Raw genomic sequence first — 25346 nt, forward strand, 5'->3', positions numbered from 1 at the left:
TAGTTCATTCATTGTGGATTTTTACTTCATTCATTCATTCATTGTGGATTTTTACTTCATTCATTCACTATGGATATATAGTTATGAATTTGTGGATATATATATATTTTTTTGAAAATTTTTCTGCGGTGCTTCATTAGAAAAATGCTGAAATAATGTCTGGTGGGTGGATATCCCAGTACATAGCAGTAAGTTGCTGATAAGCCGTAGTAGCTAAAGCATGAGCTAAATAATTGTCTGATCTAAAAATAAAATTAAAAGAACATGACTGAAAAGAAGTGGCAATCTGCCTGCAGGTGTCAATGGCATAGCCAACGTAAGAACGAAACGCAATGGTTGGTGTTGTAAGATAGCGTTGTAGTGTCAAACAATCCGTGTAAATCTCGATACTCTGTTCCCCTCGATCCTTTAACCATGATAAAACTTCCTTGCACGCCAAAGCCTCAGCCATAAGTGGTGATACACAAGTCGGTAATGGTGCGGTTAGGGCCGAGATGTAAGCTCCATCATCATCAAGCAAAACAGCCCCTACAGTGGCCTTGCCTGTCTCGTGTAAATATCCCGCATCGACCCGGCATCTTCTTACCAACGGCACGGAGTGACCGGCGGCGTTGGCAGCTTCTCGGTCGGCAGTGGGGCGGTGTTGGGCAGTGCGGCGCTCGTCCCCTCTCGGCATCGAAGCAGTGTGTGTAGCGGTGGTAGTAGCAGCCGAGATGGGGTGGGATTGGATCCATGCGGTCTTGGCAGCAGCAGCGGCTCTGAGTAGGGAACCCGGGCGTGGTAAGTATGCCTCCCAAACTGCACCATTTCGAGCTCTCCAAATATTGTATAGAATTGATGCTGCATATAACATTCCATCAGAATCTAAAATATTTAGTAGTTCCCCAAACCAAACATGAAAAATATCCGTGACAATATTGGGGATTGTAAGGTTGGATTGTTCCCAAATGTTTCTTGCAAAGTCACACAAGACTAATGCATGCATTGTATTTTCTTGTGATATCCCACACATGGCACAATATGGGTTCACATCCACCCTCTTTAAAAGCAAGTTTGTAGTTGTAGGCAATATATCACAAATGGCCCTCCAAAGAAACATTTTCCATTTTGGTGGGATTTTGAGTCTCCACAAGGCTAACCAATTCGCAAATGCCCCATGATTATTCTCATAATCTCCCACCAACCGTCTGTACCCGCTTTTCACAGAATATAATCCTCTTGGGTCCCCATACCAATACCACGCATCATTATAATCCTGGGATACAGGTACCCTCATAATTCTTTCCACATCTGTAGGTTGAAATAAATCTGTTAAAATATCATTATCCCATGTACCAGTTTGTTGATCAATTAAACCCACTACTTTGGCCTCTCGTAACTGTATAGGCATCTCTGTCTGTACCATAGGATCCTGCTCATCTAACAACCATGGGTGAGTCCATATGAGTGTAGATTCCCCATTCGCAATCCTTCGTCTGACCCCACTACAAATTATACTCTTTGCTGCCATTATACTCCGCCAACAAAAACTGGGGTTATTCCCTATCTGTGCATCAAAGAAAGTACCTTTGGGAAAATACCGGGCTTTATAAACACGAGCTACTAAGGAATCAGGTTTAGTGAGCATTCGCCATGCCTGTTTTCCCAACATAGCTAGATTAAACGCACGTAAATCCTTAAATCCCAATCCACCATACTTCTTAGGGATGCATAATTTGTCCCAAGCCTTCCAGTGTATTCGGTTATCTGCCCCAGAGTCCCACCAATATCTATTCATGGTCCCCTCTATAGCCGTGCATACTGATAAAGGTAGCAAAAAAACACTCATTGAAAAGGTAGGCATAGATTGTGCCACACTTTTCAATAATATTTCTTTCCCTGCCTGAGAAAACAGCCTTTTATTCCATGATCCAATCCTTTGGCGTATTTTATCTTCAATATATGCAGAGGCTGCCTTCTTGTTCCTTCCAACAAAAGAAGGTAAACCCAAATACTTACCAAAATTCGGAGCCTGCCCCACCCCCAAGACTTGAGCCACACTTTCCCTATCCATATTACTCGTATTTCTGCTATAGCAAATACTTGACTTATGGTAGTTTACCACCTGCCCAGATAGATCCTCATATACTGTCAGGCATCTCTTTACCTCATTTGCCTCCTCCACATTAGCCTTAAAAAATAAAAGACTATCGTCCGCAAAGAATAAGTGAGAGATTTGGGGGGCGCCTCTTGCCACTCTACATCCATGAATTAACCCCGTGTTGTTAGCCTGTTGTAGTAACAATGAAAGCCCCTCTGCACAGATAATAAACAAGTATGGGGACAGCGGATCTCCCTGTCTTAAACCACGCGTGGGTATTATTGGGTCACTCCTCGAGCCATTCACCAGAATACTGTAGGAAACTGTGGTCATACATTTCATAATCAATTCAACCCATTTATCATGAAACCCTAACGCCACCATCATATTACGGAGAAAGGGCCACTCCATACGATCATATGGCTTAGCCATGTCTAGCTTAAGTGCACCCCATCCCCCCACACTACACTGTTTCCGATTCAGAAAATGTCCTACTTCTGCAGCTAACAAAATATTGTCCGTTATCAACCTATCCGGGATAAAAGCACTTTGTGACTCGGATATTATCCCTTCCATCAAAGGCTTCATTCTATTAGCCATCATTAGCAATTATCCTGTAAATCACATTGCTAAGTGCTATAGGGCGTAAATCAGTTACTAACTCTGGATTATTCTTTTTAGGGATCAACACAATATCTGTTTCATTCAAACCAGATGGAAGCTCACCAGATTCAAGGCAGTTAAGCACAAAACTCGCGACATCCCCCCTACCACATCCCAAAAATGCTTATAAAAACCCGGATTCATTCCATCCGGTCCTGGTGCCTTATCAGGATACATTGCAAACAATGCATCTTTTACCTCCTCAAGATTAAAGGGCTGTAATAGTGAGTCATTCTGTGCCTGTGACACCCTGGGTTGTATCCCCCCAAAAAATTCCTCTCCAGATCTCGGATTCCCAGAACTGAAAATATTACTAAAATAATCCAGAATAGTATTTCTCATAGGCTCCCCTTCCAACCAATCCCCATTGTCATTCATTAATTTATATAAAGTATTCTTTTTCCTTCGGTGCGAGGCATACCTGTGAAAGAATTTGGTATTAGCGTCGGCCTCCTTGAGCCAGTGCTGCTTGGCCCTCTGCCTCCAGTATGCATCCTCCTGGGCCTCAGTGCGACTCAGAAGTTGCTCTATTCGCTGAAATTCGGCAAGTGAGGCCGAGTCAGTGCGTCCTCTCAAACGTTGTTGATCCCTTTTCAATCTCATAATCTGTTTCCCATACTTATGGAACCGATCCCCACCCCAGCGTGTTAACCGGTTTCCACAGTACTGAACACAATCCTGTAAACCCTGTCCCCTTCCTTCCTGCCACGCCTGCTCCACCACACTCCTACACCCCTCATCATATAACAGGCCATCTCAAATCGAAAACCCCTCCTCCTACCCCCATCCCTCCCTATTTCCTCCTGAATTGTAAAGAAAATGGCCGAATGATCTGACTTCCTGGTTCTCAAATTCATGACCTTTACATGGGGAATTATATTACGCCACTCATTCGTCACCAAAACCTTATCAAGTTTCTCCTCAATCCAATTTGCAGTCCCTTTCCCCTTCTCCCAGGTATATGGATATCCAATCATCGGCAGCTGGGCCAATCCACAATCCTCAATCGTCTCCCCAAAACCTCGAAGAAGGCTATTCGAGTGTAGATTTCCCCCTCTCTTCTCATACTGATATAGTAGATCATTAAAATCCCCTACCACTACCCATGGGAGATTCGATTTTGTCGCCAACATTCTCAACAAATCCCAAGATTCAGCACGCCTACTACGCTCCGAGAAACCATAGTAACACGTCATTCTCCAGGGCGGATGACCTGTCATAGTTACTTCAATATCAACATAGTTTCTTGAGTAACTGAGGAGCCTTGCCGTATTATTCTTTTTCCACAATAACGCTAATCCACCACTCAAACCATTATTGTCAACATAAAACAAACCTTCGAAACCTATTGTGACACGAAGCCGCTCAGCATGATCTCGCGCCACTTTGGTCTCTATTAGAAATACAAAGTCGAGTTGCTTACGGGACACCATGTCCACCACCTCTCGAACCGTCCGTGGATTACCCAAGCCACGACAGTTCCAACTCAGCGTACTCATTGGATTGGGCGGGTCTGTGATCCAGAACCCGCCATAAACAAGTTTTTTGAGCTTTCCATCATCGTCACATCAGCACTATCCCCTTCATGCTCTCGGCGGCGCTTGGCCACTGCAGCCACCACATCTTCGGCCTCACTCCTCTCGGCGTCATCATTCGGATCATTCCGTACTGCCGGCTGCCTCTTCGGGGTCCCTTGCGCCGGAAATTCCTTTGGCTTTCCGCCAAGGGGAATTAACCAGGGGCCCCCCACCTCCCGTGGCCCGCGATTTCCCCCCACTCGTAACTCCGCAGTGTAGGGATATTGTTCTACCGGTATTCACGCTTCCCGAGCCTTTAGGCAAAACTTATAGGAGTGTCCCAACATACCACAACAGAAACAGAACGTGTGCAATCTCTCATACCTAAAATTAACCCAACATGTCGTTTTATCTCTTTTGAGCAACTTCATTCTTCGCTTAATCGGTTTATCCACTGGTATGGACACCCGAATACGATAGTACGTGATCCAAGGTGCCCCAATAAATCTTTCGTCCAGCTTAACAAAAGTACCAATAAAATTCCCGACTTGCTCAAGAATTGGTACCCCCGTGTAGCCCATCGGTAAATCATGCACTTGTACCCAGAGGTCAATTGTATCCAGCACCACATCAATCGGTAACACCCCATCCGGAACCTTCTTGCAAACTAACGAGTGATTATTGAACGACCATGGGCCCTCATCCAGTACATATTCAACGTCTGTCTCATGATAAAAAACAAAAAGGAACAGATTCGGTTGAATCTCCGAAACCTGAACCCCCCGTACCGGTTGCCAAACAGATGCCATGACTTGACGCATATACTCCATTTTTATGATCTTATTTGTCAGAAATCGCCCCACAATTCCCCACGTCTGTTCCTTCTCCGCCTGTTCGTCTCCTTCCGTCGTCCCCGCCGGCGCAAACACGGCGTCCTCCTCCTCATCCAAAACTATATCAGCCCACCGCCGAGTCAAAGCCGCAACACCGTCCGCCTCCGTTGCTGCCATGTCGTTCGTAGCGTGTGCGACTAGCGTCGCAAGCCGGTACAGATCACCGGAAAAGCTTCAAGAAAACTGTATGAAAACCTAGCAAACCCTAGGGGAGGAGAGAACTCTAGAAACCCTAGAGAGCCAATTGCCGAGACATTAACCAAGGTAATTAATTTGCATCTAATTCTATTAATGGATGAATTTGTGGATATATAGTTATGAATTTCTGGATATACAAAAGTGCTATTGCCGGGAATCGAACCTGATTTCTTCTTTAAGTGAGACGCGCGTTTTTTTTTACCAAAACGGCGCCGTTTTGCAACCGTATGCACAGCATAATTTGCGTATTTATATCAGTACAAATTTACATATTTTTTCAACATAACACGTATGTCTTTCAAAATTCAATAGTTTTTTCAACTTAATGTTAACAATCAATTTTTCACAATAATTATCTGAATTAAGATAATCCAATTCACTTTCAAAATTCAATAGTTTTTTCAACTTAATGTTAACAATCAATTTTTCACAATAATTATCTGAATTAAGATAATCCAATTCACTTTAACTAGACCTAAATCGTAATTTTTTTTTTGAAAGGACCTATATCATAATTTGATTCCACTCAAAACGAAGTCTCAAAATGACATAATAGTTTTTTTTTTTTTTTTTTTTTTTTAGTACTACCGACTATGTTACAATATAGTAACACAAAGAGTCAATACCGCCCTATTGGGGCTCGAATCCATGATCTCCCATTTGGAAAAGTCATTTCGTGTCACTAGATCACAATGTCATTGACCCATCAAATAGTTATTTTCCCTTGCAATGCAAATAGATCATTATCAGAAATATTATTCTTAGAAATAAAATGACTTATCAAACAACAAATTTGACATATTCTCGATAATGTTATTCTATCGGTAACCCATTCTATGAATTAGATATGTTGTTATTGGTGTCCATCCTGCCATCCACATTGATGAAATAATACGCTAAGTTGATAAATTAAGACATAATTAAGAATGTCAACTTGATATCACATGCACCAAAAATTATGGTAATGTGTACTCTATAAATGCCTATTGCAGAAATTGCAGAGAATAAATACTATGTAGTACGTACTGCATATTTAATTGACATTTTATTAATTTAGCCAAATTATATCTACTTGCATATTTAAATGAGTAAACAGCGGATAGAAATTTGAATACGCAAGTTAGTATCAATCCGTGAACTTTTATTTTTATATTTATTTTTGTATTATAATTTTTTATATTTGTAAGACAAATTAAATTTAGAGTTGAATTATTACTGAACTCTATTAAGATAGTCTTTTAACATTTTTTGCTCCATTCAGATGTAAATCAATCATGAAACTTAGTTAATTAAAAAAATCTCAATTTCCCCCTTTAATTATTATTTTCCCTGGCCTCTTATCATTTTATTTTATAATAATAATAATAATAATAATAATAATATAATAATAATAATAATAATAGCAAATTTGTAGGTGATCAATTCATATTTACCAAACTAAAGAAACTATTACTGTTTTGACGACTCAAGTTATTATTAATATAATAAATTTAACATCATTGTTTCTCTAAAATAATAATAAGAATAATAAAAACTCATTTTTAGTTATATTTTCTCAGTCTCATTTTATGTTTTGCGTCCAGTTAATGAAATTTGACTCAAGATATTTATAATTTAAATTTTACAATATTTAATTTATATTAAAGTTTGTATATAAAATTTATATATTTAAAAATTACATAAAAAGTACTATTACTACAAAGCATTAAATTTAAAAATTATAAGAAAATGATCAAAAAAAGAAAGAAAGAAAGAAAATTAATTAGTTTGACCAATAATAATAAACATAACAAGTAGTTTTCATAAAAATAAACATAACAAGTAAAATGTATAAAACTATATTTGAATTCTAGATATATGGTGGTCCATATTCATCAAATTAAAGATAAGCTAGATAGAAAGGGTTATTTGTCTTTGCCTCTTTGGAGGTGGCCGGAAAAAGAAAGCATCGATGGGCTTAATTAAATAAGTTGCTTCATGCCTTTGAGGAATATAGTTAGAGATGGTAAGACCAAGGAAGAAAAATTGTATGATGATTAACTATAAAATTTGTGCGAAAAAATTTGTTTATATGTGAATATGTTTGATTAAACACATTCAATGTCAATTCTCTAAGCGGCGCCATAAAAGATGAAAAGTTAGGCCAATGACCTTGTGGTATAGTGGCACGAAGTGATTATCTCAAATAAAAGGTCATGAATTCGATTCCAGTGAGGATAGTATTGACTTTTTGTGCTTCAGTACTTTGAAAAAGTAGTTATGAATGGATCTTGAATATGATGAATCCAAGAAAGTTGAATCTCCAATTCCAAGGATCCCCACATGATGAATTCTTCTCCCAGAAAGTTGAATCTCCAACCTTAATGACCCACACACTCTAGCCCGATAGAGCATTTAGGAGGATGTAAATCAGATGACTCAATGTCTTAGCAGACATGGCCAAATACCGGTGCGCACAAGGAATATGATGAATTCTTGATCTTGGAAATGGCTAATAATCAAATAACTTAAAGGTTTTTTTTGTCAGATCACATGTCTCCTCAATCAAGATATACTAAGACCTCACATATCTAGATTAATCATGTTTATAACGAGTAAAACCTTAAAGAATGACAAAACACCATTTCATAGAATTTAAGTTACAAAATCACTTTCAAGTAAAAATACTTAACATGGTAATTGAGTAAAGGTAACAATACATATACTCTCATTTTTTACTCACTACATTGTTGTCCCAATTTAATTCATTTAGAAAAATGAAGGAGCTAGAATTATCATTCATCTATTTTTCTTCCGTAAATAAAATCATGACACTTGATAGGAGTTTTACTCTTTAAGAGTCTATGTATTATTTTTAATTGAGTAATTAATTGATTTATTAAAAAAAAAACCACACTTCTTAACTACCAATAGTTGTTCAACACTTCGACGCGTCAGGTGAATGGTCTCGCCTGGCACGCCACGTAAGTATGCTTTTTTCAAAATGGATTAGTTTTTAGTTTTTACCCAAAATCAAGTTGGCTACTCACATGCGCCGTATTTCAAGTTTAATTTGTCTCCGGTTCTCAACTTGCCACAACTTGATTTATAAATGAATTAAATATTTGATACATTAATTATAAGGCAAAAATTGATTCACAGATCAGGTCAATATAAAAATGTAAGAATAAAATATTTATTATTTAGACGAGAAAGTATAATATTTTTTAAGAAAAATATAATACTTTTACATTTTGATTTAAAAGTGTTACATTTTTTCTTATAAAGATTATATTTTTCCTCATAAGTAATAATTAAAAAATATTTGTCAACATTATTTATTAGGGATATTGTAATTCTTTTAGGAAAAATACAATACTTTTACATTAAAATGTAAAAGTATTACACTTTTCCTTACAAGTAACAAACATTATATTATTTTGTCAAGCAATTTGTGTTCAGATGACATGTAGTGACCTCTCCCATGTGGGAGGTCATGAGATCAAGCTTCAGTAGAGGTGTTCATTAGGAATAGAGTCAGCAGCATTCAACAAAACAAACATTATTCTTTATTAGTATTATTAGTTTTTTACCCGCATTGCTCGATTGGGATAATGCCCAATTTTTTTTTTTTAAATAAGTACTTGTGTTCATTAGGAATAGAGTCAGCAGCATTCAACAAAACAAACATTATTCTTTATTAGTATTACTAGTTTTTTACCCGCATTGCGCGATTGGGATAATGCCCAATATTTTTTATAAAATAAGTATTTTAAAGTATATCAAGACAAGATTATATTGGAATTGTTAATGCATATATAATTGAATATTGAATTTGCGTATTTAAATAGATAATTCTAAGTTTACAAATGCAAGATAATATAGTCAAGATTGATTATAATTGTCAATAAAATAATTGTATAGGTATGGTTGAAACCAAATACGGGACATAAGGGAGAGCAAATAAAAATTAGGGCATAAAATATTGAATATATACTAAGGGGAGTGTATTCAATCATGACTTTCATAGAATTTTAAAGACTTTTATGAACTTTAAAAGTTTGGAGGTATTCAATTCAAACTTTTAAAGAGTCTTTAAAAGTTATGCGGTATTCAATCAAGAATTTTAAAGAGACTTTAAAAGTCGTGTGGTATTCCATTAAGACTTTTAAAGAGTCTTTAAAAGTCATGTGGTATTTAAAAAGTTATGAACTTTTGTAGACTTTTTAATTTTAAGACTTTTGTAGACTTTTCATTCTCAAATATAAATAGTTGAAATCCAACCCTCAACCCCAAGATTTCAAATTTTCTTTCTAACAACTTTGAATGTTTTCTCTCTCTATTTAAACTCTATTTTTTCCCCCTATTTAAACTCTATAAACCTATCTAAATTTAATAAAATTATTTTTTCTTCATTATCCTATATTTTCGTCATACCTAAACTCTACCAATTTTTTTCTCTCTCCTAAACTTTAAAATCTTCATCTAAAAATTCGAAATAATATTATTTTTGCTTCATTATTGCTTGTTTATATTGGTTTTTATTTTTTTCTATGAATTTTTTTATCCCTAACTATCTCTAATTCTCCCTAAATACATGAACAAAGCAAATTTTTCATCGTTAAATTTTAATATATGTTTCATAATATTCATATAAATACTTATATATTTTTTGATTTTTATTATTTTTATGTTTATATTTGTAATATATATTTTTCTTTTTAACAATAGGTTACTACGTATAGCGAATTAATGTTTTGTAAGAAAATTGTAAATGATAAGAATAAAAATCATTGAAAGTTTGTAAGGATGTATTCAATTTAGAATTTCAATGACTTTTGTAGACTTTTTAAAATAAAAAGTTGATAAAAGTCTATGAATGTTTTTTGTATAGACTTTTAGAGAGTCTTATAAAGTTTTAAAAAGTTTTGAACGACTCTATGAAAGTCAATCAAAGTTTATTAAAATCTATCATTTTAAAAGTCTTTAAAACTCTACAAAAGTCATGATTGAATACACCCCCCTAATATTGAAGAGCTAATTGTTGATTGCCAAACAAGGACATTACGAGGTAGTTTCCCACTTCAATTTGTTGTGTGATTTGAATACTTTTTTTGTCAATAAATTCTCCAAGTAGTTAATATGATTGGCTTAATTATATTTTTTTATTCTTTTAAAGTAATAATAATAATAATAATAATAATAATAATAATAATAATAATAATAATAATAATAATAATAATAATAATAATTATTATTATTATTATTATTATTATTATTATTATTATTATTATTATTATTATTATTATTATTATTATTATTATTATTATTATTATTATTATTATATGCATACCCTTAGGTCATTTTACATGTTAATCTAAACAACTAATTTTTTCAAATATCTTTTTACCAACCGTTGATATAATTCGCTGGTCAAATCCACTAACGCTAACTACTAACTGCTAATTGTCAAACAAGGATATTGCGAGCTGAGATAGTTCTCACTTCAATTTTTGTTGTGTGATTTGAATACTCTCTTTTTGAGAAGAAACACTTAATTCATTAAATCATCGTCGCGACAATTAATAAGGAAGAGAGGAGGATGGTCAAACCACCCCCCGCAACTTGATACAGAAACGGCCCCCGGGCAATGATATGGGCGGCACGATTTGCAGATCGCTTTACAAATTTGAATCCGACATCACCAACTACCGATGCCAATTCTTTAATATCATCAACAAGCAAACCAAAAGCATAAAAAAATGTACTAGAGAAAGAAACATAAAGATCTGTTTCAACATCAACAGAACCCATGCCTGTATCCTTTTGCCAACTCAGAGCTTCACGAACGGCTAAGGCCTCCGCCTCTTTAACATCCAAGACTCCCTCCACCTGCATGTTCTTCGCTGCCAAAAACCGACCATCTTCATCCCTCAAAATCCATCCAACACCGTGCGTTGTGTGTTAGGTCTATTGCTGCATCACAATTCAACTTGATACACCCAGGTGGTGGTCGTACCCACCGTTCTACCCTTCGTGAAGACTGCCCAACATGATTACTTGCATTCACTACAATCCAGTTTTCCCAGAATTGTAGTGCTCGCCTCAAGGTTATGTTCAAGACAAACACCACACCCTTCCAAACTGCTTCATTTCTGCTATACCACAAGCCCCAACATGTCATTACAAACTTGCATAGATTGTCATCTACTAGACTGGCAACACACTTAAAAAACCACTCATAAGCATTACCTCTAGTGATTTGGGCAATTGGAAGACTCAACAGATTCCATGCCTTGGAAGCCTCGCTGCAAGTACAGAACAAGTGAAGAGCACTCTCGTCGTGATGCCTGCACATATGACAAACCAAGTTGCAGTGAATATGTCTTGAAGCTAGGGTGTCACGTGTTGGCAAGAATGAAGAAGCCAATTGCCAACAAAAAGTCTTAACCTTAGGCGGCACGTTAAGACCCCATACTTTCGCCCATGGTCTATCATCTTGCACATTGCTCTTAAGATGCCGATAACACGACTTAATTGTATAAGCCCCTTTAGAGTCCCAACGCCATATCCACCGGTCAGGCGACTTGCGATGGCTGATCGAAATTTTCGAAATTAAATTAGCATCACGTTCGTCAAATATATCCCTAATACAGCCCACATCCTAGTACGTACCTTGTTCGTTCATCAAAGATGCCACAGGAGCATTAAACACTTCTTCGTGCAGGTCACTCTGGACGTATGGATTTTCATCAGTCAGCAGCCATGCATCACAGCCAATTACTGTTTCATTCCATGTGCCAATATAGCGCCTACAGCCCTCTCCGATAAGATTTTGCACCTCCCTCATTCCCCGCCAAATAAAAAAGGGGTTACTACCCTCTGCAGCCTCAAAAAAGCTACAGCGAGTATAATAGCGAGCTTTATAAACCCGGGCGACAAGGGACGCGGGATTAGTAACGTGTTAGAAATAATTATTTCCTAACAATGATTTATATAACAAAGGTTGTAATTCCATAAGGTACTCACGTTGATGATTAGTGATGTGTAAAGGCGGAATTACTGGGTGAAATTCCCTCACTCTCATTCTGTTAAAATTTAAGTTTATAAGGGTTAAAAGATGTATAATGGATAAGGTTATGGGTTTCACAATCCTAAAGGGATTTCTATTCCTAAAAGGAGGTCACATTCCTAAAGGGATTTCTATTCCTAAAGGAGGTTCCCCATTCCTCTTGAAAGAGGGTTTCTCATCACATCTATAAATACCCAGGAAAACTCTAGGGATTAAAACGGTTTAAAATCTCTAAGTTTTCTAGTCTCCGTATCATCAGGAGGTGAATAAGGTATACGGATCAGAGAGGTGAAGCATTATATTCTTGATTCATTCAATTTAGAGATTACATCTTCAATGGAACCAAGTAAGTCATATCTTTCCTATTTAATTAAAAATCCATGATCATGAACATTGTTTAGTTGATTGATTTGATTTACATGCGATCATTGTTAATTGTGCTTCCGCATTCAAGTTATAGCGCATAAAGGATTAATTTAACATTTGGTATCAGAGCCTGCTTGTAAATTGATTAATCACTAAAATTAGGGTTCATGATGTTTGGAGATTTTTAATTATAAAGTTTGTAGTTAATTGCATAGGTAATTACTGTGTACGTACCGTTTATATACATATGATGATGATATCAATTGCTATGTATAAATTTTGTGTATGCACCTTCACATACATATATATTTGTAATCACTGCAATCAATCTGTTCGGAATCAACAAAGCAAATTTGCATATTATCTTGGAATTGAATCAACTGGAATTTTGGTGTGCCTACTGTTTATATATATATAAGCATTGGTTTGCGTGTTTATATATATAAGATTGATTTGCATGATTTGATTCGCCTGTTTCTGTTTATGAATGTGCATACTGTTTTCTTGAATCAAGCATCAGATGTATGTATCTACTGTAATGTATATATGTTTTTGGAATTGAATCATATGGAGTCATGTTAGTTGTACTGTGTTCGTACGGTATATGATTCATATGTTATATGGTTTGTCTCTATCAAATCATGAATTATATGTTATAAGAGAACGACATATAAATTAAGGTTTATTTTGTTTGGACAATTAAATTGAGTCTATTTGGGTTTATTTAAAGTATTATGGAGTCACTTTAAATTTTAGGCTCATTTAATATGTGCTTATATTTGAGTCTATTTGGGTTATTTAAAGTATTATGAATTTGCTTTAAATTCTAGGCTCATTTAATTTGGGTTTGTATTTGAGCTGTTTGGTTTATTTAAGGCATTAAGGACTTGCTTTAAATTATAGGCTCATTTGGGATCAATTATGGTTGGAGGTTATATCCACTATTAGTTTATATATATGTTTATAAATGAATCATTAGCATAAATCGAGTGCGTTAGTCGCCAAAGCGGCCCACTCATGGTAATAGCTAATAATCATTTATGTTTATGTTTACAACATATATATAAATTAAGGTTTACTTACATAAATGATTTATTAGCATAAGGCGAGTGTGTTAGTCGCCAAAGCGGCCCACTCATGGTAATAGCTAAATAAACATTTATGTTTATGTTACAACATAAATTAAAGTTTAATTACATAAATGAGTTATTAGCATAAGGCGAGTGTGTAAGTTGCTAAAGCGGCCCACTCATGGTAATAGCTAAATAATCATTTATGTTTATGTTACAACATAAATTAAGGTTTATTCACATAAATAAATTATTAGCATAAGGCGAGTGCATTAGTCACCAAAGTGGCCCACTCAAGGAAATAGCTAAATAATTATTTATGTTTACAAATGTTTATCGTACACAGGTATTTTGTATCATTGAATGACACTAAATGATTGATAAACATTTGTGATCATTAACACATGGTTTTAGCGGTTGCCCAAAGGTAGATCAGACATGTGATTAATGACAATTTAGGAGATTATGATTCTTGTTTTGTTAATATGTAGTGCATGTCCAAAGATGGCCTATATATTAAATTGAAACTTGATGAATAGTCTCATTCAAGTATGTGTGAATGATGCATGTCGGTAAATTGACATTGTATTTAAATTTGACCCAAAGGCGGATTTAAATGCAAACTTAAGGTCTATAAATTATAGTCTGAATAAAGGTTTGTTACTCAAAGCAATTGATTTGTGAGATAAATGTTTGCAGTGAACACTATCGTATCACGCTATAACAGTGACAGTTATGATGTCAGTAATAATAGCAGCAAATCTAAAAGTAGTAAAGAAGGGCAAGCATCCTATGAAGGTGCAAGGTGATGTTCAGGAAGTGCAGAAATGCTATTCTGTAACAAACCTGAGCACAAGAAGGCTGAATGCCTGAAGAAGAAAGCTTGGATGGAAATAAAAGTATACATTCAGTTTCAGTATGCTTGGAATCCAATTTTGTTAAGGTTCCTTCTAATACTTGGTGGTTAGACACTGGTGCTACAACACATGTTTATAACATTAAGCAAGATTTTTTATGTTTCAACCTCATAGGGAAAATGAAAAGTGTCTTTTCATGGGAAACATGATGAAAGCTAGAATTGAAGGTATTGGAACTTACAGAATTAAGATGGATACAGGTTTTTGCCTTGATCTTGAGAATTGTCTGTATGTTCCAAATTGTTCTAGAAATCTTGTTTCAACAGCTAGGTTGGAAACATTGGGTTTTTACTTTAAGATTGGAGACAAATCTTCGTATCAACAAAAACCTTTATGGTTCTGGTGTTTTGTTGGATACACTATACTGTTTCAATCTTAATGATGACTTTGTTAAATCCTTGTTCAATGTAATGTTTGTGTTAAAAGGAGTGCACCAAAAGAATCTTCAGCTGATTTGTGGCATAAAAGGCTTAGTCATATATCCAAAGAAAGAATATTGAGACTTATTAAAGTTGGATTTTTGTCTCAATTGGATTTTACTGACTGGAGTGGTGCATGTGTCGATTGCATAAAGGTAAAGCAAGTCAGACATGTATCAGTACACTCAGCCACAAGAAGCTCATGATTACTTGATTTAATACATACAGATATCTGTGGTCTCTTTTGATGATCCGTCTTGGAGCGGTGATAAATACTTTATTACCTTTATTGATGATCATTCTGGGTACTGTTACATCTATTTACTGCGTGAAAGATCTCAGTCTGTGGATGTCCCAGAGACATTCATATTTGAAGTTGAGAGTCAGTTAAATAGAAAGGTAAAGACAACTAGATCATATAAAGGTGATGAGTATTATGGGAACATCAAAAGTTGGGCAAATTCTCGGCCCATTTAAAGAAATTCCTCGAATATAAGGGCATTTGTGCATTATACACAATGCTAGGCACACCACATCAAAATGGTGTGGAAGAAAGGTGAAATCGTACTCTAAGGGAAATGGTTAGGAGTAAGGTAAATAACTGTACATTGCCTGTTTCATTGTGGATATATGCATTAAAGACAACATCATATTTACTTAATAGGGTTCCTAGTAAGGTTGTTTTTTAAAACACCTTATGAACTGTGGACAAGAAGGAAACCTAGTTTGAGGCATCTTCACATTTGGGGCTGTCAAGCTGGAGTGAGGATATATAATCCACATGAAAATAAATTGGAATCCAGAACCATTAGTGGTTATTTCATTGGATATCCAGAAAGGTCTAAAGGGTACATGTTTATTGTCCTAATCATAAGTACAAGGAATGTTGAGTCTGGTGATGCTCGCTTCATTTAAAATGGCGAAGTCAGTGGGAGTGTGGGAGCTCGTAATGTTGAGATTAAGGAGTCATTGATGGTTACAGATTCATCAAGTTATCCTTTTTCATGTTGTTGTTCCTATTGCTGCAGTGCAGTGTAGCCTTATGGAAATACTTTGGAACAACAGCAACTAGATGCTCAAATTCCACATGAGGAATCTATTGTAAATGAAGATGAGGTTGAAACTCAAGATGATGATCAAGTGAAATCTCAGCAGGAAGTGGCATTAAGGAGATCTACTAGATAGAAAAGATCAGCCATTCCTGATGACTATATTGTTTATGCACTTGAGCATGAAAGTGACTTGAGCATTGATAATTATCCAGTCTCATTTAACCAAGCCATGCAGGATAATAATTCTCCTTGAGAATTATTTTGGTTTTGGTGGCTCATTCTGTTCTTGAGCTCCGCCAAATGGTTGTTAAAATTGCCTTTCTGAATGATAAATCAAAAGAGGAAGTATACATGGATTAGCCGCAAGGCTTCATGGCCACAGGAAAGGAAAATCTGGTATGTAGATTGAAGAAGTCGGTCTATGGATTAAGACATGCTTCTAGACAATGATACTTGAAATTGTCATTTAGTTTTGTAGAGATCACTGTTGATCGGTGTATCTACATAAAGGTTTAATGAAGCAAGTCTGTAATCCTAGTATTACATGTTGACGACATTCTTCTTACTGCTAATAATAAAGGGATGTTGCGTGATGTTAAGGAATGTCTTTCTAAGAACTTTGAAATGAAGGATATGGGTGAGACTTCATATGTGATTGGAATAAGAAATATTCCGTAATAGATCACATGGGATTTTAGGTTCATCCTAGAAGACTCACATTAACAAAGTTTTAGAAAGATATAAACTAGAAATCTGCAAAGAGGGTCATGTGATACTTACAAGGCACTAAGGACCACATGCTCACTATAAAAGAAACGAATAACCTGGAGGTTATAAGTTATTCGGATTCAGACTATGTCGGATGTTTGGATACCCAAAAATTCACATTCGAATATATTTTCCACTTGCTCATGGAGCAATATCTTGGATGAGTGTGAAGGAGCCTGTCATTGCTACTTCCACTATAAAGGCAGAATTTGTAGCATGCTTTGAGGTTAAAATTCAATAATCATGGCTGCGTAATTTCATTTATGGTTTGGGCATTGTCGACACTATAGCCAAAAGATTGAGGATTCATTATGATAATACAGCAGCTATGTTTTTCTCAAAGAACGACAGATATACTAGTGGTGCCAAGCACATGAATTTGAAATTTCTGTCTGTTAAGGAGAAGGTACAAAATCAAAAGAGTATCAATAGTGCATATTGGCACCGATCTTATGATCACGGATCCGTTGACTAAGGGATTGGCGCCCGCGACCTTCATTGGCCATGTTGGAAGGATGGGCATACTGGTAAAGTCCTTGTATAACGGTTAACTCTGCCATACATGTATGGATTTATGTTTGATAGCACATCAGGTTGATGATACTCTTAGATATCTATTCAGGTTTTGATTTTGTTATGGTTGATGTTGATCACTTATTTATGCATAATTCTAAAGTGATAACAATGGTCTTGTTTAAGACATAAGGAATAAGGTACTTTCGGATTTTACCTTATTATTATGGTTCGAATTCTTATTAACTGTGATACATGGAAGGGAGCGGGACGCTATGTCAGGCCTGTAACCGCCATGATTCAGTTAATAAAGTTCGATAAGGTGGTGACTTTTACATTTTCATATTAAGTGAGCTCAAATTAAGGATTGAAAATTGTAAAGTCACGCATATATGAATCAAGTGGGAGATTGTTAGAAATAATTTATTCCTAACGTTGATTCATATAATTAAGGTGTCATGCTCATATGAATCAGTGGGAGACTGTTAGAAATAATTATTTCCTAACAATGATTTATATAACAAAGGTTGTAATTCCATAAGGTACTCACGTTGATGATTAGTGATGTGTAAAGGCGGAATTACTGGGTGAAATTCCCTCCCTCTCATTCTGTTAAAATTAAAGTTTATAAGGGTTAAAAGATGTATAATGGATAAGGTTATGAGTTTCACAATCCTAAAGGGATTTATATTCCTAAAAGGAGGTCACATTCCTAAAGGGATTTCTATTCCTAAAGGAGGTTCCCCATTCCTCTTGAAAGAGGGTTTCTCATCACATCTATAAATACCCAGGAAAACTCTAGGGATTAAAACGGTTTAAAATCTCTAAGTTTTCTAGTCTCCGTATCATCAGGAGGTGAATAAGGTATACGGATCAGAGAGGTGAAGCATTATATTCTTGATTCATTCAATTTAGAGATTACATCTTCAATGGAACCAAGTAAGTCATATCTTTCCTATTTAATTAAAAATCCATGATCATGAACATTGTTTAGTTGATTGATTTGATTTACATGCGATCATTATTAATTGTGCTTCCGCATTCAAGTTATAGCGCATAAAGGATTAATTTAACATAACGAGCCTCCACGCTTGCTTTCCAAGCAATGCAAGATTCATCTCCCAGAGTATTCTAAACCCCATGTCGCCTTTTGTCTTGGGGCACATAACCCATTCCACGATCGCAAGCGAACTCCCTTCCCATTGCTAATCGAGCTCGTCCCCCAATACTCATTCATAGCGGTTTCTATGTCCTTACATAGTCCCACAGGTAATAAGCTAGAAAACCATCATGGCAAACAAAGGCATTGCTTGAGCCACGTTCTTCAACATTACTTCTCGACCCGCACGAGACAGAAACTTAGCGTTCCTGCTCCTAACCTTTACGAGAATCCGGTCTTTTAGGAAACCAAATATCTCATTCTTCCTCTGGCCAATAAGAGAAGGCATGCCTAGGTATCTGCCTGCAGTATCCCCTTCCGCCACCCCTAAAATGCTCACGGCTTCATCCCTGTCAACCTGTGTTACGTTAGAGTTGAAGCACACAACCGACTTATCATAGTTTATCCTTTGCCCCGATGTCGTGGAGCCTTTCATCCTCTCAGCTTCGACCCTATTTGCCCGAAGAAACAGAAAGCAATCATATGCAAAAAGCATATGAGAGATCGGGGGGTGCCCATCTAGCTACACGGACCCCTTGGAGGCTGCCCCTGCGCATTTCACGGTCAATTACTGCACTCAAGCCTTCCGCCACAAGTAGTTAATATGATTGACTTTATTAATTATCTTTTTTTTTTTAATTTTTTTCATAGTATTAATAAAATACTTGGTAAATAAATATATAACTTTGGTATTTAATTAAAAAAATAGTGCACAAAAAAAATAATAGACAATGTAGTGAATATAATCAATTGATGAATTTGAATGTAAAGAATTTTTAAATTGGAGAAAACTAAAGACAATATAACTAATAAAATTATTTCTCTTAATTAATTTATCGATAATGAATAACTTTTTTTAATAAAGATATTGTAGGGACAATGTAGTGAATATAATCAATTGATGACTTTGAATGTAAAGAATTTTTATATTGGAGAAAAATAAAGACAATATAACTAATGAAATTATTTCTCTTACTGAATTTATTGATAATGAATAATTTTTTTTTTAATAAAGACATTGTAGACACATAATTCTAAATTAAAGAAATGCATATGTATTATTTTTTGTTGTAGCTACTAAATTGTTATTTAATTTAATAAGAGTAAAATAGAGTACTAATTATGCCAACTTTGAATGGGGTGTGCAGTGGTTCGAACTTAAGACTTTTCTTATTGAAATCAATGAGTAAGTTAACGTGGAACTAACAGAAATTAACGGAAAAGATAATATTTAACGGAAAAGTTAACGGATAATCATATTCATTAAGGATAAATTAGGAAATTTTAAGGAAAAATTAAAATATGATCAATCTGAGCCATTTATTTGATTAAAAAATTTGACTGTCATTTTTTCTACCCATTATAGGCCTAATTCTCTTGGGCTCTTATTATTATTATATTATTATTATTTTTTTGGGAATAAAGGCTTAATTCATTAAATCATCAGCAAGACAATGAACAAGAAAAAGAGGAGGAACATCAAGCCACTCCCCGCAACCTGACTCAGAAATGGCCTCTCTTGCAACAGTGTGGGCGGCACTGTGATACCCCGAGAAAATCCAATCCTTAAATAGAATTAATTATGAAATTAATTCTAAGCTTTTTCATGAATTTCACTTCCAATTCTTCAATTAAAAGTCGAGGGACTTAAATTGACCAATCCATTGGCCAATTGGTTTAGTCAATAAAAAGGACTTTGAGCTTTATGAGTTGTATATGGCATTTTTGTCTTCCTAGCCTTTTAGTAAGGGTATGCTTGTCTTTTCACACTTGCTTGGCATTCAAGCCTTTCCCTAGTAAGATCACATTTCATTCTTTCATTTGGCAAGATACTCTAAACTCTCCACCCTCTCACTAGAATAGTAGCTTTCTTCCTAAGCCAAGAAAAGACCACCTTCTTCCTTGCAAGGGATCTCTCCAAGATTTCACCTTTCCACCACTAAGGCACTAGGAAGGGTAAGATCTTAGTTTAGTTGTTGTTTTTGAGTAGTTTTGCATGGTCTTTATCTAAGTTATGGTTCTTCTTGTGTGAATTTGGTTTTGATGAGAAGACTTGGTTGAGGAGGATCTTCAAGAAGAGGTCTAGGGGCTAGAAAGGAAGTGTATCTTGTTACCGTTATGTGTGTTGCCAATCAGGGTAGTCTTTGGATTAAAGTCTATCGTTGATGAATCGTTGTTTGATGGTCGCCTTGATTGTAGCTTTCATGTGGCTTGAATTCTTCTCAACCACATATTCCTTAATTTGAGATCTTCATACTTGCTCTTGGTTCAACTCATTAAAGAGAAATCTCCACCACACATTTTAGCTTGGTCCAATAATACTAATTACAACTCATACTAATTAGCATTACATACTAATAAAATAAAATAATAAATTAGCCAATCTAACGTGTACTAATTTGTACACTTACAATCTCCCCCTTTGGCAATTTATTTGGTAAAACAATAGTATCATTATACTTTGGGAAAAAGAACAAATATTTTATTAACATCCCATAGTATACGTACTGAACATATAAAGAAAAACAAACGTGCAATTAAATTCTTTTAGGACCAGACCAAAGCTTATTTGTGTGTGGGATTTTATTTTGGACCTTAGTTGATGTTGACTCACATACTTCATCCAATTAACAAATAGTGAATCATGCACGAAATAGTGTTGTATCAAACATACCATATATGTCACGCTTTCCATACTGTAATTTGAATTACTCCCCCTAATTTGGGGCTTTCCTTTCTTCATATGCATTCCAATTAAAACCAATTCATACCATGCAGTCAACATACCAAATATACCAAGACATTCATACTTAAGTCATACCAAAATTATTAATAGCATCCAAACCAAGAATTAACATCCATATCAAAATATACCAAAAACTTACCAAATAATCCCAACCAAATATTCTCATACTCCCCCTTTCTCCAATACTCCCCCTTTTTGCCAAATAAATGACAAACAAAAACGGTGAACATCATATTAGTGGATTGGATTAACTTGCAAATCGGGTGCCCGACTCAGAGTCATCGCTTTCAGAAACAGAACCTGTGCCAGCGCCAGTATTAGACCGAATTCGAGAATAGATGGCCTCTATTCGGGCTATTTCTTCCAACTGAGCATCTCTTAAATTTTCTAAGCCAGCAATAGTAATTTGTTGAGAAGCAACCTATGTACGATGCTGAGCGATCGATGCTTGAAGAGTGAGGACAATTTGACGTCGATCCATGAGCGTCTGAGGTTCCTTGAGCACTGCCGTAGGACGTGGATTTGGAGCTGAAGCAGTGTCAGCGGATGATGCAGGGGCAGACACAGGGGGCGTGACAGTTGGTGCGCCGGGAGTGATCATGAGTGTAGCTCTATCATCATAGTGTTCCTTATGAGTTAAACGATCATCATATTTGTAGACCGAGTCATGAGCAGTCACCACCTCATCTTTGTAGGGCTTGGACCCATGTTCCTGTAGAATCCCGAAAATTAGACTAGGAAACGGAAGATGTACCTTAGGTTCCCTTCGTCTCACAAATTGCGCGAGATGCCCAACGATGATTTCTCCAAGGTTGAAGGGAAGTCGATTCCTGATCTTGTAAAGGAGGGCAGCAAGCTGGTCAGACACAAAATGATGACGAACAACCAGCATCCAATTTGTTGAGGCAAGCCGTAAAATAACAGAGTAGACCGTGGTGAGCTTTAGGCTTTCGAGTCCGGTGCTTGGCCAAATGACTTCTTTGTTGTGAGTTAAAGCAGCGGCTAGGAGATTAGGACTCGGGTCAGGGGCAGCTTGAGGATTTGGAGTGCCCAAATAGGAATTGATCACAGCTGGACTTAAGGGATACTACTTATCCCGGATGAAAACCTGTTGAAACCGAGGTGACCCCTCCAAAAAAGTATCCAAGGACAAATTGGTATAGAACTCGGCAGTGAGCCATGTGAATATGGTCCAACATGAACAAGGGATGCAAGCAGGCATTGATCTCGCAAGATAGGGATAATGTTGCATTTTTCTATCAAGTCTTCCACATTGATGGACTTCTCCAAAATAAATTCCCTAGTAGCATGAACTCGCCAGTCAGACATCAAGGCGGGAAACAGTAAAATCGGATGGTATTTCGTCTTGGGTTTCTTCATCTTTGAGCCAGAAGGAACAATGACAGTCGCTTGTGCAGGGGTTGGACTTGGTACTGGGCCTGAAACTGATCTGGACCTTGTCATCCTGGGTGGCAGTGTGGACCCTCTTTTTTGTTGCTTGGAATCAGACAAGCAGACAACATTATCCAATGCTCCAATTTTTCTTTTCTCGGTTGTACCTGAAACAGTAATTTTTTCTTTCCCTTTTCGGGAAGCTTTGCCCACGGTCACAGAGATGATAGGAACAGAGTCATGTGAGGTGGGTACTGGGATGGGAACCTCTACTAATTTAGAGATTGGGGTGGTTATGGGAATAGAGAATGCCGCACAAGTCATGGGAGACACAAATTGGTTAATATTTCGAATGGTGAAGGGAGTTGACACAGCATGCACAGAATCAGATAATGGCACAAGATTTTCAGGCAATTTATGTGAAGAAGAATCATATGGATCACCTTGTAAAGGAAAGGAAGGGGCACACATATCACTAGAGGTAGACACAAACTGATTCGGCAAAGAGATGTTGAAATTTAATTTTCTAGAAGCAGAAACAGTTTCATCTAAAGGTGAGGATACTACCATAGTTTTTGGGGATGAGGCATGCACGAACTCGGATTTTGGCAGAGGTGGCTCGGTTGATTCGGCCGGAAAAGCCCACGGCTCCACTGATATGAACCGAGCTAGAGCTTGGATTTGTCTAATTTCCTTGTCTGAGAGTCCTTCAAGAAGGCTTGCATGGTGCTTGATTGTGGCGAGAACTCGATCCGTATCATCAGATGTAAGAGGAGATTCATCGTTGATGATGTGGCGGAATAACTCCAATCTTTCGGATTTGGTAGTGAAAATGGCGAAAGGGTTGTCTTCTTCCATTGTTGGAGGTTTGGTGATTGAGCGTGGTAGAGATGAAGATGAAGGGTGTGGGTTTGGCGTGTAAGAGTAAGAAAGACAAGGAGACATTTAATTAATGGGCTTCTCAAAAGTTGTGATGGATGGGACGAGTGATGTGACTAGTTTGTAGGGGTAGTAGTAGAGTCATACTAGGAGAGAGTGGTGGAAGTTGTTTGGAATTATTATTTCAAGACACATTTAATTTTGTAGTGGTGTAAACTAATATATAGATATATAAGGTAGGTAAGCCGTGTAAGGAAACGTGTAGGTATAGGGTTCTTAATGACGCTTGGCATAATTAGAACGGTAAAAAGCGAGAATATTAAAAATAAGAAGAAGAGGTTTTAGAATTTTATTTTCCTGCAACAAATAAACAACAACCACGTTAGCAAAAAAAAATTAACTAGAGATGATTTGTTGTACCTGGTGTGGAAGATTAAGCTGTGGGATTGCAAACCCCAAGGGCAGCTCTAAGTAGTTCAAATCTCGATTTGTCTAACGGCTTGGTGAATAAGTCTGCAAGATTTTTATCTGTTGGAGTATATTCCAAGATAATTTCTTTCTCTTCAACTAGTTCGCGAATAAAGTGGTGTCGAATGTCTATGGGTTTCGTCCTGGAGTGTTGGACTAGATTTTTGGAGATGTTGATTGCGCTGGTGTTGTCACAGAACAATGTCATACTCTGTTGTTCTATACCATAGTCTATTAACATCTGACGCATCCAGAGTAATTGTGTACAACAACTACACGCCGCTATATACTCAGCTTCTGCTGTGCTGAGTGAAATCGAGTTCTGCTTTTTACTTAGCCAGGCGACTAGATTTTTTCTGATAAAGAAACATCCGCCTGATGTACTTTTTCTATCGTCAACGTTTCCTGCCCAGTCAGCATCACTGTATCCTGCAAGATTCAGATTAGTATCGTTCGAGTACCAAATACCATAATTTATCGTACCTTTAACATATTTTATAATACGCTTTACCGCCTTTAAGTGTGATTCTTTTGGATCGGCTTGATAGCGTGCACACATCCCAACACTTACCATAATATCTGGTCGACTGGCTGTTAAGTATAGTAGACTGCCTATCATACTTCTGTACATAGTAGAGTCTACAGACGTTCCTTTTTCATCTTTGAACAATTTTGTAGTCGTGGAGATAGGAGTACGAGCATCTTCTGCAGATTCAAGCCCAAATTTTGATAGAAGATTTTTCGCATATTTTTCTTGTGAAATGAAAATCCCTTCTTTAGTTTGACTTACTCGTAATCCAAGAAAATAGGTTAGTTCACCTATCATACTCATTTCAAACTCTTGCTGCATTACCTTGACTAGCTGATCTGTCTCTCCTGGTTGTGTGGATCCAAAAACGATATCATCAACATACACTTGAGCAATTGTTATGTGTTTACCTTATCGTTTTATAAATAACGTTTTGTCTGATCCTCCTCTTTTGTAGTTGTTCTGAAGAAGATATTGAGTAAGTCTCTCATACCAGGCTCTTGGGGCCTGTTTTAAACCATAGAGAGCTTTTTGTAATTTGTAAACGTAGTCTGGATGATGTGGATCTACAAACCCTTTAGGCTGAGCAACGTATATATCTTCCGAGAGATAACCGTTTAAGAAGGCTGTTTTAACGTCCATCTGAAACAGCTTGAATTTTAAGGC

General features: G+C 36.5%; 1 protein-coding gene across 1 annotated transcript; it reads right to left on the reverse strand.

Annotated features, from left to right (window-relative positions):
* Positions 1-1073: 1073 nt before the first annotated feature.
* On the reverse strand, positions 1074-2668 carry LOC109178652. Its single transcript, XM_019328190.1, has 3 exons — positions 1999-2668; positions 1233-1800; positions 1074-1134 (listed from the first exon to the last, which is right to left on the reverse strand). The coding sequence occupies exons 1-3, from the start codon at positions 2666-2668 to the stop codon at positions 1074-1076; spliced, it is 1299 nt and encodes a 432-aa protein (XP_019183735.1).
* Positions 2669-25346: the final 22678 nt, after the last annotated feature.

Source organism: Ipomoea nil, unplaced genomic scaffold (genome assembly GCF_001879475.1).
Source record: "Ipomoea nil cultivar Tokyo-kokei standard unplaced genomic scaffold, Asagao_1.1 scaffold0865, whole genome shotgun sequence".
Lineage (NCBI taxonomy): Eukaryota > Viridiplantae > Streptophyta > Magnoliopsida > Solanales > Convolvulaceae > Ipomoea > Ipomoea nil.

Coding starts and splice junctions, on each gene's coding strand:
- LOC109178652 (XM_019328190.1), bottom strand. CDS start 2,668: ATGAAGCCTTTGATGGAAGGGATAATATCCGAGTCACAAAGTGCTTTT. Junction 1,801..1,998: donor GGGGCAGGCTCCGAATTTTG/GTAAGTATTTGG, acceptor TACCTTTATCAG/TATGCACGGCTATAGAGGGG. Junction 1,135..1,232: donor TATAATGATGCGTGGTATTG/GTATGGGGACCC, acceptor CGAATTGGTTAG/CCTTGTGGAGACTCAAAATC.